Here is a 13,204-nt window from a genome sequence, read left to right on the forward strand (position 1 = left end):
CATCTGATTGCTCTGTTATGGAATGAGGATAAATGTGAGTGAATGTGTCCTGTGACTGTTAGACTGCTGATAATGACTCATGGTCCTCGGTGCTACTGACTACCATATCTGGATCTATCTAGAACTTTCTCGCGCGGGGATCTCGTGCCGAACCGTTCTGGCTTCTGGAACATGTCGTCATGGTGACACGTTGCTGAGTGGATCGCAGCAAGTCTGGTCCCACGGGTCACGTGACCGCTGTCGTCAGCAGCTTTAACGGTCGACCCGGTACCTCGGTAGTTGTTTTCTGCGGCTGCTCGGAGAGAAAACACGCCAAAGGTGAGTCCGCAGCGCAGTGTTGGCTGATAAAAACCTAACATTTCTGTCGTTGTTTTTAAATGACCTTATTATACGCTGGTAATTATTGGTATGACGTGTGCGTGCTCCGTTTGTTGTGGCGTCTCTCTGTCAGCACGTCACAGCTGTCGCCATACTGAGGTCAGATAATTGGACCGTAATCCAGCCGTTTGCAGCACACTCATGTGTGTTTATTATGTAATAAAGCCAGACAGTAGCTTCTGCGTGCCTTTAAAGCCCAGCAGGCCGTTGTGGACGGAGAAACGCAGTGTGTTGGTCACAGTGCGACACACACACACACACACACACACACACACAGAGACAGACATGGATCCTATCATGGCGCGTCGAGCTGCTGCTTGTAAATAAATATCCGTGTTGTTTGGCTCGGTTTTCGTGCTGTAATGGTGGCCGGTCTGTAGCGTGTAGCTGTGACACACTAGGCGGAGCTGAAGAGCTGATGTGATGTCGCATTTTATCCGCTGAGGCCTAAACATGGAGCTGCGCTGTGTCTGCAGCAGGTGCAGGTGGATCCATGATGATGACTGACCCATGTTCATGTTTAGGCCTTTAATACACACGCACACACACACACACGAGCTGTATGTTTGCTTTAATCAAATGTTAATGTGCAGCACATTAATACATAATGATAGTAGACGTTCTCCTTCAGCAGCATTTAATAATAAACGGCTGTTTGCCTCTCTCACTCCCTCTGCTGTCCATTCAAATCCAAGCTATTAATTGTTATCGACAGATTGATGAGTTGTTTATTATCAAACGTGTCCTGGGGGGTATTGCAAGATACCATGATAGGGGATAAAGCCTGAAAAATTCGGCTGTCCTGGATAAATGTGTCCCCAAGTCGGTTGAACGAAAGCTGTCCAAGTACATCCAGGACAAGTAACCATGGTGATATAGTCTGTACAGCTAACCCGCTGCAAAGCAGGTTAACAACCAGGATAATAGTGTTTTACAGAATAGTATATCCATGGTATTTCTACATGTTTCTTCACCCAAATAGTATAAATAGTCATCTAATTTTTCAATTGACATTTGGTTTTAATGTTTTTTATTATTATCATAGTTTATCTGTAAGTAAGTTATGTTTGTTTATTTATATAGCAGCTTTCACAGACAGCGGTCACAAAGTGCTTTACATATGGTAAATGGATTTGATTTTATATAGCGCTTTATCAACACACTGAAGCAGTCTCAAAGCGCTTTACATATCAGCTCATTCACCCAATCACTCTCACATTCACACACCAGTGGGACAGGACTGCCATGCAAGGCGCTAGTCGACCACTGGGAGCAACTTAGGGTTCAGTGTCTTGCCCAAGGACACTTCGACTAGGGATGTAACGATTAATCGTAAGGCAGTTAAAAATCGATTCATAGGTATCACGGTTGATATCGATTTTCTGAAAATTGAATCGCAGTACTTTTTTTAACCAGCAAGTGTAGGCGGCGGGCGGAGTCTGCTAATACTTTGTTTCTGGCCGCCTTCTACTCTTAAATATGTTAATAAATGATTCATTACCCCTTAAGCACCGAAAGAATATCTGTAATATTACTTGAATATCTGTAAAAGTCACGTTTTCTATTAGCTCTGTCTGCTAGCATAGCTTCTCTTCTTCACTGCAAGATATCTGCATGCCAACCAACCACTGTGTTACCAGCGCCCTCTGCTGGTCCAAACAAATATGACGTAAATCAGTGTAATCAGGTTTTTGTTTTTTTTTTAAAGTCCAATTGTTAAGGCACAAAATACATTTTCAGTTGCACTTTTAAAAGAAAAAGAACTATTATGCAGTTTTACATTGTTTATTATAGAACCAGAATTTAAATTAATAGGCTTCATTTTCATTTGTATTATTCCTTTATTTATTTCATTCAAGATTTATTTTTAGTTAAATGGCATTGTTTTGAATTGTTTATCAAGGAATTCCTTTGACAATGAAAAATAAAAGGAAAATAGTACATTTTCTATTTTTTTTCCCAAAAAAAAAATTTGTCTACAGTCCCATTTTGTAAAATAAATTGTGAGAGAATCGTATCATGAACCTAGTATCGTGAATCGAATCGTATCGGGAGGTGAGTGAATCGTTACATCCCTAACTTCGACACATAGTCAGGTAGTGGGATCGAACCCCCAACCTCTCAATCAGAAGACGACCCACTACCACCTGAGCCACGGTCGCCCGGTCAGCTCATTCACACTCACATTCACACACCAATGGGACAGAGCTGCCATGCATATAAAGAGAAAAGAACATATAAAAATATAAGATTTGAGCAATGAAAGAAAGTGAGAAGGCAGATGGTTTATTAGGAATATTTTCCTTATTAATAAAACACCAACACTGAAAAGTTACAGAACAATCTGACCTCACTCATTATGACTGCAATGTAACTAATAGAAGATATTTTTTTTTCCCAAGTGTGTCCTGAAAATATGAAAATGGATACTGTACTGATGGATCTGAAGGGTTTCACATTATTCTGACTTCACTTTTTTACTTTACAATAACTATTCAATTCATTTATTTTTCTGTCAGGCCTCTGGCTATTTTGTAATACTAATAATAAATCCTGCTTGTGGAATGGCTGTCAGCGGTTTGGTTTAAATAGATTATTGGAGTTAATTTTATGTTTTTGTCAAATTAAAGATGACAGATCCAGTTATGGTTTGTTGTAATGCTGGAGCAGTGGTAGATTTCATGCCTCCCATGTGCGAGACCCGAGTTTGAATCCCAGCTTGTGAATTTCTCCTCTGGGAGATCAATAAAGGTCTATTCTATGATAAACTTAACAAAAAGTATAAATCTAATAATCAGTGATTTTTTAAAAAAAAAAAGTGATCAGCTCCACTTCCTCTTATTGTAACTATAGCAGTTCACTTTATTAATTCTACATCTTTGGAATATTTATGCATTAAGGCGGTCGGCTATGGTCTGCCAGCCTTTCTCTTCATCCTTTTTAGCAGCACTGCTGTTCCATTTTACCGTATCGTGTCTTCTATTTCTTCATCCTGCTGCAGAAGCATCAGTTGTTTGCAGGCGTAAACAAAGCTGCACGTCCGTGATCCATACTTTCATCGGTGATTCTGTGATCAAAATTCATGTTCTTAAAAAATCAGTGAACGCCCACTTATCTCAAACATCCACAGCTGGCTTCACTGAGGCGAATATTCCCTCCTATCTCCTTTCCTATCCGCTGTTCTTTAACCACCAGAAGTGTTTAAGTGGTGGGGCTATAATAAAAGGGCGTTCAAATTTTCTGAGGAAAGGAGGTGCGCCCATAGGATTATTATGTCACCTAGTGGAAGTGCATCTGATCGTCAAAAAAAAGTCATCACCTTTTCCTAACTCCTCTCCTAACACCTTTCCTTAACCCCATGATGTCATCCACGAGGTTAAGGAAAAGTGGATAAGAAAGGAGATAGGAGAGACTATTCGGACACAGCCTAAGCCTCGTATTTTTATCCAGCCTCGGCAAATGTGCAACCAATTTTTCCAAGATAGCACTGACCAGACTTAATCTAAGCACGCTTTCTCCTTATCCTGGATGTATTTATCCGACTTTTGTGCAATACCCCTCGATATCGGTCTGGTATCAGCAAAAAAATTGTAAATATGTAATGTATAAATATGTAATGTATATATAACTAGGTTACTTGTGTTATATTGTTTACAACAATAACAGTAGTGTATTGCATTTCAGTTCAATCAAATAAAACTAGCTATTGCTATACTCTATAAAATTTTAATATGATACAACTACAAACTACATCAGCATTTTACAGGAGATTTGTAATTTAAAATTTCAACATTCATATTATACACTTAAAATCTAAAAGAAACACATTTTAGAATTATATTTTATTTATTTGATCATTTCTGTCCAAGTTTTACTTTTAATCAGGTAAAGCACATTGGCTCGTCTTGTGTATGAAATGTGCCATACAAACATATAGTTTGCATTAGTTTCTATTAAGCTTTAGGTTCACTGCTCACAGTGCTCAAAGCTGCTAGAGATGATATTCGTAGGAATGAGGTCATATCACGGGAAATACCAACAATTGAAAAGTGCAGTGGAGATCAAAACAAACTTTAGAGGAGTCATTTTAACCTTTTACATCTCTTTTTTGAGCCAAGCAAATTATCTTTAATTTATTGATCTATGAGACCTACACTATGGATTTATATCGGATTTTTAAAAAATATAGCCTCAAGCAGCTTTAAATCTTTATATATTTGGCCAACGGAAATTAGATTACAATGAAAATAGCTTCTGATGACTAAATTACGACTAACTGCTAAAAAATTTTTCTCAGTACACTGAAACTAAGTTTAAATCAGCTTTTTAAATACAAATTAACACTAGATGAGTTAATAAGGAAATAGAAATGGGACATTGAACTTGGTGAAGTTATTTTTTCTTTCTTTATTTCATTGTCTGCATTTCTGTTCAATATTATTTTAATATAATCTGTGATGCCTTTCAAACATACCTAAAGAGAGAGAGAATATGGTGTCCGAACAATGCTGCAGGAGTTTTTCATTTCACTGTGGCAGCACACTGCCATCGTGCGTTGCCCTGCTAACTACCTAACTAGCAGATGGGGCAACCATCTTCCAGAAGGCAAGGTGTCTGCATGGCTGTCTCAATCAGAGCTGCTGCTGACACAGTACGTCACAATGACAACTGCCAGAAATCCACCCAGTGACGGTTTTGCGTTCTCATGTGGTTCATAGAACATAGCTGTAAAAGTTCATAGTTTCTGATGCTGGTTTTGTTAAATAGGTCAAATTGTACACTTTAGTTATTCTTCTTATTACTTTCTAAGATAGATTAATTTGATTTTACAGCATTTTAAATGAAGCCTCCGAGCATCTACGAGTGCCTATGACACTGTCTGTTACAGCCCCATGTGCGTTCATTCCTGTTTTGTCTCTGTTTTTTCTGCTGTCGCTCAGGCATGCACACATAGCAGGTTATATATGGGCTTTGGAGGTATTGTCCCAGCCTAATTGTGTTAACTTTGCTCCCAGACCAGCCCACTGAATCCTTCCCTTTAACCCTATTCCCCCAGCCCACTGACAGCAGGCGCCAGAGATAGTGGCACAGTCTTAATCCTCAGTGGTGGTCATCTCAATAAAGAAGATTTGAAATCTTTCACCAAATGTTAAGCGTGAATAAAGTAAAACAAACCTCACATGATACTTATTAAGTCACACAATTGTATTTAATAGTTTTATGGTTTCCAACTTTTCATTGCCGAATTCAAACGTGTTCGCGCTCAGTGCTAGTAGGTCGCAAAGTATTAACATTTTTAGATTTCAAATAAATGTTGGAAAATATCATACCTGTAAAACACTTGAAGGGACCCTTCTGTTTTTTTTTTTTTACAACTCTGGCCTAAAAGCCAACTCATATCTTGTGTAACCTTTTTACTTGCACACGTAATTTTAAACTGTATTTTTCAGATGGTTTTCGAATGTGTTATAAAAGGAGTGCTTAAATGTGTTATGTTGTCTCCTTGGCATACAGAACTTTTTTTTCTTTTGGGGGAAGCCCTCAGGCGAGCGACCACATGATTTCCATGTTTTAGTCGCTTTACAAAGCTAGTAATTTCTGGGGTTGCCACTCCTCTCAGAAATACTCTTGGTCGGTGGCGAGAACTAGCGCCCTCATACTACCTCAAGTAGAGGATGGAGTCTTCACTTCTTCCTGAAGAGGAGATTGGGAAGCACCAAACACTGTTTATCCCATAGCTGGGGACTGCAGTGGGCATCCATGATGTGGCGCCCGGGAAGCAGCTGAGCAGTTGGTAGTTAAGGGACTTGTTCAACATCTCAGTGTTTTCTCGGGTGAGACTCGAACTGGCAACCCTCCAATTACGATTACAAGCCCGCTGTCCTTAACCACTAGGCCACCACTCCCCTACACATTATTTGATCACCATTAATTCAGATTTTTGTGTTCTTCGTGAATAATGTGACATCATAATGATTAATTTTCTTTTTTAAGCTATAGGCAAATATACTGTGATTTACATGATTAATATTAGAGCCCGACACGATTTGGGATTTTTTTGGCGCTGATGCCGATAATGTTGTAAGGGTTTTTTAAAAACAGATGTGAAATAATAACATTGATTGACACAGGATATATACTGTATATGAACACAAATCTTATAATACACCAAAATATGCATGAAGACAAAGACTACTAAATTAAGAAAAATAATCTTCATTAGTAACACTGTCAACATAAAGACTGTAAAGCCTCTAATAAATAAGAAATGGCAAACTTGAGCGAACTGTAGTGTGATGTTAAAAAAAAAATCCAAAATGAAGTTGCTCAAATCGCACAGTAAAAATGGATAAATCACTTTTTTTGTACAGGTTTAGTCACAGTAATAATACTTGTCAGATAAAAAATTTAGAAAACATAGAAGAATGAAGTCTCTTTCTCAATAGATAAACAGCCAGTTGATTTAATTTGGTTTTAAAATAAAAGAAATTAGAGTGTAGGGTTTGTCATTTGTCACATGGGTGCAGGACAGGCCACTCATTTTATTCAGATTTTATATGAAAGTAAACACTCATTAAATACAAACTAAATAAATGATTTTCATGCACTTTTGAAAGGAGATCACGTGCTTTGCCAGTGTTACGTAGTATGTGGTGGAATCATTGATCATGTCCCAGATGGACTATCATCTGTTACCTTAACAACATCTCACATAGTCTGTTAAACTGTAGCTTTAACAATACAATCTGTTCTGTTCTGAATGGAGACTGTCATCTATTGGCGGTGTGTCATTACATCGCCCCAGTGATGGACAGGCAGTGAGACACATTAGTGTCCGGATCTGTTTGTTGGGGAAATAAGGCAACATTGCATAATGCTCGCTGTAAATTAGTGTGACCTGGAAAGAGGGGAGGAGCTGTTGATGGAGATGGAAAAGCTGTAAACAGATTTAATCTGATGGTGAATGGATGCTTTTGTACGTCTGTATAATTTGTTATTTTGGTTGAGATGAGTTCAAGAAAGAAAAAAAGTGTGTAGAGCTTCTCTATGTGTTCCAGCAAGAGGAGTTGGTATTGCAGAGGCCAAGGACCACATTTCTTATCTCTTCTTTTGAACTTCCTTTCCCGCACAGCAGATTTTTTTGGCAGCTGCACAGATCAGCCTTGAGATTCTGGCCTCTGCTTTGGTTGAGTTATATATGTTGCACTAAAAGGCAAATAAAATAAACGTGTTGTCTGTGAATAGGAAGGGGCTCTGATGGGGTTGGCTCACTCCAGAAGTGGCCCACATCATCTGTTCGTGAGGTACAGCAGATTATTAGTACATGGGCCTGGGCAATATATATCAAGATTAAAAATATATCTGGTTTTCTATTTTGGCAATATAGAAAATTATAGTATTGCCTATATCAATATATATATATATATATATATATATATTATAGCTTATTTTGGACAACAATTGTTGATTAGAAGTTCTCAGAACAGCATGAAAAGCACTGTAAATGGATTAGTGAATATGTCTAAACTCAGCCCTTCCCCCGAACATGTCCCATGACAGAACTTACTCACACGTGCTGTCCCCTTACAGGAGAAAAAGCCATCCAAAGGTAGCACATATCATGCAGCTGTTTGTTAATAAATGTGCCTGTGTGGCATTTTTCATCAGAAAATTTTATCTATAATTGTCTTTCTGGTAAGACTTTATTGAGTTAAAAATATTGAGATTTATATCATATATCAGCATTTTTGAGTAAAAATATTGAGATAGGAATTTTGGTCTGTATCGCCGAGCATTAATGGTACATTTGTTACCAGGATCTAACCCAGTCAGCATCACCGTGTTTACTCTCCTCTGTTTAGTCGTGACCACTCACACTTTTACGATACATTTCCTCCACAGCCCATCGTTACGGTGGGATGTCTGAGTGTCATTATTCACCGGTTTGTGTTCAGACCCCATCAGTGGAAGATTTTAAGCTCTTCTAGTGAGGCTCACAAGAATAACCGCTTGATGGTGTTGTTTAACATCTTTAAGTCAACAAACCAACACAATTATCCTTTTTTTTTTTTTTTGCAAAATGTTTTTTTCTAGGTCTTTGTTAAACTTGTCAGTCGTCCTGTCGCATTAAAACCGTAAACTAAATTGATTAAACTGGATGAATACCTGCTCACAATGGATAATAATATATAAAATGTTTTGCATACACAGAGAAACAGCAATAGATGAGTAAGTTGATAAAAAAACAACTGCTGCTTCACATGGTCAATTCTTTTTTTTAAATTTTTTTTTTTTGCTTCTCCTCCTGATAAAGCTGAGCTAAATGTATTATTTCTAACTTTTCTTTCTCTTCCTAGGTTGTTGCTGCTTATTGAGCATACTTCCACACCATGTCCCAGGACAAGAGTGGCTACCCCATTATGGGTGATGCCAACCCACTCCACAATAACATGTACGGACCCCCTCAGCCAGGCTTCGGCATGCCCCCGCCCAACTACAACCAAGCCCCAGGGGGACAGTACCCCCCGCCTGGTGGATATGGACAGCCCGGGTTCCCCCCAGTGGGACAAGGTTTTGCCCCTGGTCCGTATCCTCAAATGCCTTACCCTCAGATGCCCTATCCACAGGGACCCTATGCACAGGGGCCTTATCAGCAAGGACCTGGACAGCCGGGTTTTCCCGAGGACCCCACTGGTAAGTTGTTAAAATAAATATGTGAGAGGTGAGATAAGCTTTGGTCATCATGAATGTGTTCATAGCCTCTATTTTATTTATTTTAGGGGTGAACGGGGTTTGTTGTCACACTCCTTATAACTTCCCCAATAGAGGGTGCCGTCACCCTTAATTAGAGGTGAAATGGTCAGAATTTAGAACAGATTGGATCTATTTAGTCCTCCTTTTTTTCATGTCAATTTGTACATGTTAAACTTTTCACTTTTTTCTTCTGTTCGTTTACGCAACAATAACTTTCTGTCTAGCAAAAAACCTCTGACATCTGAAAAGTATGAAGGTAAAGCTACAGTTTAGGTTGTCATTAGCTAGCCAGTTAGTTACTGGATGGTTGCTAGCTTTGTGACTCGCCACAAATTCCAGTTGGTAGTTTTCACATTTTCACATCTATGTTCACAGGACTTGGTTATTTTTCATGTCAGGTTGTAAATATTAAGCATTTCAGTATTTTTTTCTGGGCAAGATTTCTAATTAAATATATAATAATAATAATAAAAAAATGTTACTATTAAAAAGCATGATGAAGGAGGACGTATTAATTGAAATTAATGTTGAATTGTGTATTTTATGTAAAGGAGCATTGGAAGGAGATTTGTTAAAAAGACTGAGTTCTGTCAGTTGTGATGATAATGGCAGTCAGGGAGGGGAAAGTAAAGCAGCACTGCCAAGATGTTTGGGATAAATTAAAATACTGGAAACATAACGCTTCAAAATAGAAGACCAAGAGATTGCAGGGAGGGATGTCTACCCATCGTGTAATGTAGGAATGACCATTCCAACATGTGTTGATGAGGAGATATTCTCACAAGAATAGAAATTGTGACAACCAACCCTGTTCTCCCCTACATGTGTTGTGTAAATTGTAAATGTGTGCATGTATAAGCTAAAAACTTTTTTGGTTCATTAGCAATGGCGTGAAGTGTCTTATACTTTTCTTGTTTAAGAACCTGCAGGCAGCCCTGGTTACCATGGCGATGTCCCTCCATCTTATTATGACAATGATGAATTCACCAATTCTGGCTTTGAGGACAAGAGCATTCGACAAGCTTTCATCAGAAAAGTGGGTTCTTCTGTGTTTTGTAATTGTAACGTGTAAAATAACTAAGATGTGTCCACATGTTTACGCATTTTTTTGTTTCTTTAAAGGTTTTCCTGGTTCTCACAGTGCAGCTGTCGATCACCTTCTCCTTTGTGGCTGTCTTTACCTTTGTCGATGATGCCAAGATCTTTGTCCGCCGTAATCCGTGGACGTACTACGTGTCCTATGCAGTCTTCTTTGTGGCCCTTATTCTACTCAGCTGCTGTGGAGACTTCCGCCGTAAGCATCCCTGGAATTTGGTTGCTCTAGTAAGTATTCGTAACCTACCACAGCAGCACAGAATAGCATTTAGTTAGTTTGTTTACAATAAATATATCAATGATTTTTGGAAATTAAAGGGGACTTTTTGTCTTTCAGTCCATCTTGACTTTGAGCCTCTCCTACATGGTGGGCATGATTGCCAGTTTCTACGACACAGAAACTGTCATCATCGCTGTGGGCATCACTGCGGTGGTCTGCTTTACTGTTGTCCTCTTCTCACTTCAGGTCAGCACAACACCTGTTAATGTGTCAAACAAACTAAAGCGGCCTCTAATTACAGTGTTTTTGGTATTTTTCACAGAGCAAGTATGACTTCACCTCCTGCCGGGGCGTGCTGTTTGTGTGCCTGATTGTGCTGTTGCTCTTCTCCATCCTCTGCATCTTCATTCGTCACAAGATCCTGCACATTGTCTATGCTTCACTGGGGGCGCTGCTCTTTACCTGCGTAAGTTCCATGTCATAAGACAGAGGGTTTTTTTTTTTAATTTTTCAGATTTTTGGATCTCCAAGTATTTGAGAAAAACAGTATCGTAATTATTTATTAGATTCAGTGCTTTTTAAAAAATGCTTTATTTTTTTAAGTCTGGTACAACTAATGATGACTGACTACTGATGCTGTGTCCTCTGTGCAGTTTTTGGCCGTTGACACCCAGCTTCTCCTGGGCAATAAGAAGCTGGCCCTGAGTCCAGAGGAGTACATATTTGCAGCCCTCAACCTTTACACTGACATCATCAACATTTTCCTTTACATCCTGGCTATTGTTGGACGCTCCCGTGAATGAGACGGCACTTTGAAGAGAACAGAGAATACTCCCCCAATGTATTACAGAACATGACTTACATGGTGTTTCCTTCTAACACGATTCACTTTCTCCTCACTGTAACCCAAGAAATTGCTTGGTTCTATTCATTTAATAAGTAGCAGTGAGTGAATTCATCACGTACAGAAAAAAGGGGAAAATCTAATTTCCTCTAACACAGTTGCAGTCAGACTAGAAGGATCTGCTCGGGCACTCACACTGGGAATCCAGGCCAGGCCTGTACACACTTCACACTTTGGGGGCACTTAAAGTTTCCCCTTAAAGTGTGTGTGTGTGCTTTAGCCCAGCACGACCTGGATTGCCAGTGTGAGTGCCTCCGTACACCCGCTGCTAGGGTCCCTTGCTTCTACTAGACCATAGAGCTAAAGAGATGTCAATATTAAACAACTCCCTACTACTCCTTTAAATGTGTGTGCTGTTCTCAGAGCTATGTCCCTCCCTCCCTCAGCCTGCTGGTGTGAAGTACAGCATGGCACATACAGACACATGACTAAAGACGCAGTAAGAGAGTTCAAAGGAGTTCCTCTAATTTGCTTGTCACAAATGTAAATAGTTATGTGTACGACTATAAGTCAAGCCAGTATCACTCACCCAGCCCTCGCCAACCTCTGAAGGCATGTTAGGATTGGCAGCGTTTGGGAACAATGTTCTCAGATGTTTAATTCCTTCACTAATTTTTTTTTTTTTTTTGGGATGAGAGTGAAGATTGTTGCTGGATGTAAATGTCAAACACAGATATGTATTACCACTTTATTCTGAAAATGCTTCTTTTATTTTTGAAGTTGTTCCCACACTGAGGTTTTGTTTACGTTTTTATCCATTTCTTGAGGACTCCCTTTCTGTTTTTACTGTGAAGTGAATGTTCTGTATTGTATTTATTTTTCCTTATTGATACTAATGAATATGTACTTAAGTAGCTGCTGAACACTTTCATCAGAGTGAGAAGTTGAATGTTCAGAAGACTCCGGGCTTGAAGGTTTCAGATTTTTTATTTATTTGTTTTTTATCTTAGCTGCTCATTAAGCTTAATGGGGTTGTGTGAAGATGTTGTATCTAATCTATCAAAAGGACCCCAGAGCTGTTATTTATTAATATGCATGTCATAATTTCACTTCAAGTGAAAGGGATGCTGCCTTGTAACTGGAAAAGCTTTAGAAAATGGGTGGATGAAACAGCTTCAAGGAACCAACATGCACTAGAGCCAAAAATATAGCAACATGCAAACACACAAGATGAATAATATATTTTACATTTAAATCTGTATTTCCTGCTCTGATGGGCTGATTTGTTTACCGCTTGCATGACCCTCTCCTATTCTGCATGTACTGGTTTTGGACACAGTGTAACTCTGTGTTGTTACATGGGGAAACGGTGTTGTGTGGCAGCCTGGTTTAACTTTTTTAAAGGATTGTGTTTGTATCTAACTTATGTGTAAGTGTGTATATAGAACTCCTTGGTGGTTTGATGTGTAAAGGTTAATTAAGTTTTGGACTTCATAGGTCTATTGAGATTGTATTGCATCAAAAGCAAAGATGTACTGGAACCCTCTACACTGCTGTTTGCTTTTCATTAAATAAATACAGTCTAAACCTTAATAAATGTGTGAAATTATTATTTACACTAATATTTTGAAAAAATTCCAACTAAACACAAGGTTTTGTGTTTAAATCATATTATATCCATAATCTGTTTCACTTGGAAATGTATGAATAAAGACAGTAACCAACGTATCAATGAAGGATGAGTGGCTGCAAAGAGTATTGATATGTCCTACTCAAGTATAAGTACTGTTACTTAAGTAATTCATTCATAAAGCGCTTTTTGCAGATAAAATCACAAAGTGCTGTACAGAGCTGTGGAGAAATTAATACAACAGGTGCAAAATCATAATAGAATAATAAAACATGGGTCCATT

General features: G+C 38.7%; 1 protein-coding gene across 2 annotated transcripts; it reads left to right on the forward strand.

Moving 5' to 3' along the window:
- The first annotated feature begins 65 nt into the window (after positions 1–65).
- Positions 66–12,884, forward strand: grinaa (glutamate receptor, ionotropic, N-methyl D-aspartate-associated protein 1a (glutamate binding)). 2 transcript variants are annotated; one of them, XM_028461885.1, is made up of 7 exons: positions 66–318; positions 8,736–9,072; positions 10,062–10,168; positions 10,255–10,455; positions 10,565–10,693; positions 10,770–10,913; positions 11,101–12,884. In XM_028461885.1, the coding sequence occupies exons 2-7, from the start codon at positions 8,769–8,771 to the stop codon at positions 11,248–11,250; spliced, it is 1,035 nt and encodes a 344-aa protein (XP_028317686.1). In that variant the 5' UTR covers positions 66–318; positions 8,736–8,768; the 3' UTR covers positions 11,251–12,884. The 2 variants fall into 2 exon arrangements, with proteins under 2 accessions (XP_028317686.1, XP_028317685.1); XM_028461884.1 differs by having other exon boundaries at positions 68–318; positions 10,053–10,168.
- The last annotated feature ends 320 nt before the right edge of the window (positions 12,885–13,204 follow it).

The sequence above is a fragment of the Gouania willdenowi genome, chromosome 11 (assembly GCF_900634775.1).
Source record: "Gouania willdenowi chromosome 11, fGouWil2.1, whole genome shotgun sequence".
Taxonomy (NCBI): domain Eukaryota; kingdom Metazoa; phylum Chordata; class Actinopteri; order Blenniiformes; family Gobiesocidae; genus Gouania; species Gouania willdenowi.

Excerpts from the sequence above, each read along its gene's own strand:
- grinaa (XM_028461884.1), top strand. The coding sequence starts at position 8,769 with ATGTCCCAGGACAAGAGTGGCTACCCCATTATGGGTGATGCCAACCCA. Across the intron at positions 10,456-10,564 it reads CCTGGAATTTGGTTGCTCTA|TCCATCTTGACTTTGAGCCT; the intron begins GTAAGTATTCGT and ends TTTGTCTTTCAG. Across the intron at positions 10,694-10,769 it reads TTGTCCTCTTCTCACTTCAG|AGCAAGTATGACTTCACCTC; the intron begins GTCAGCACAACA and ends TATTTTTCACAG.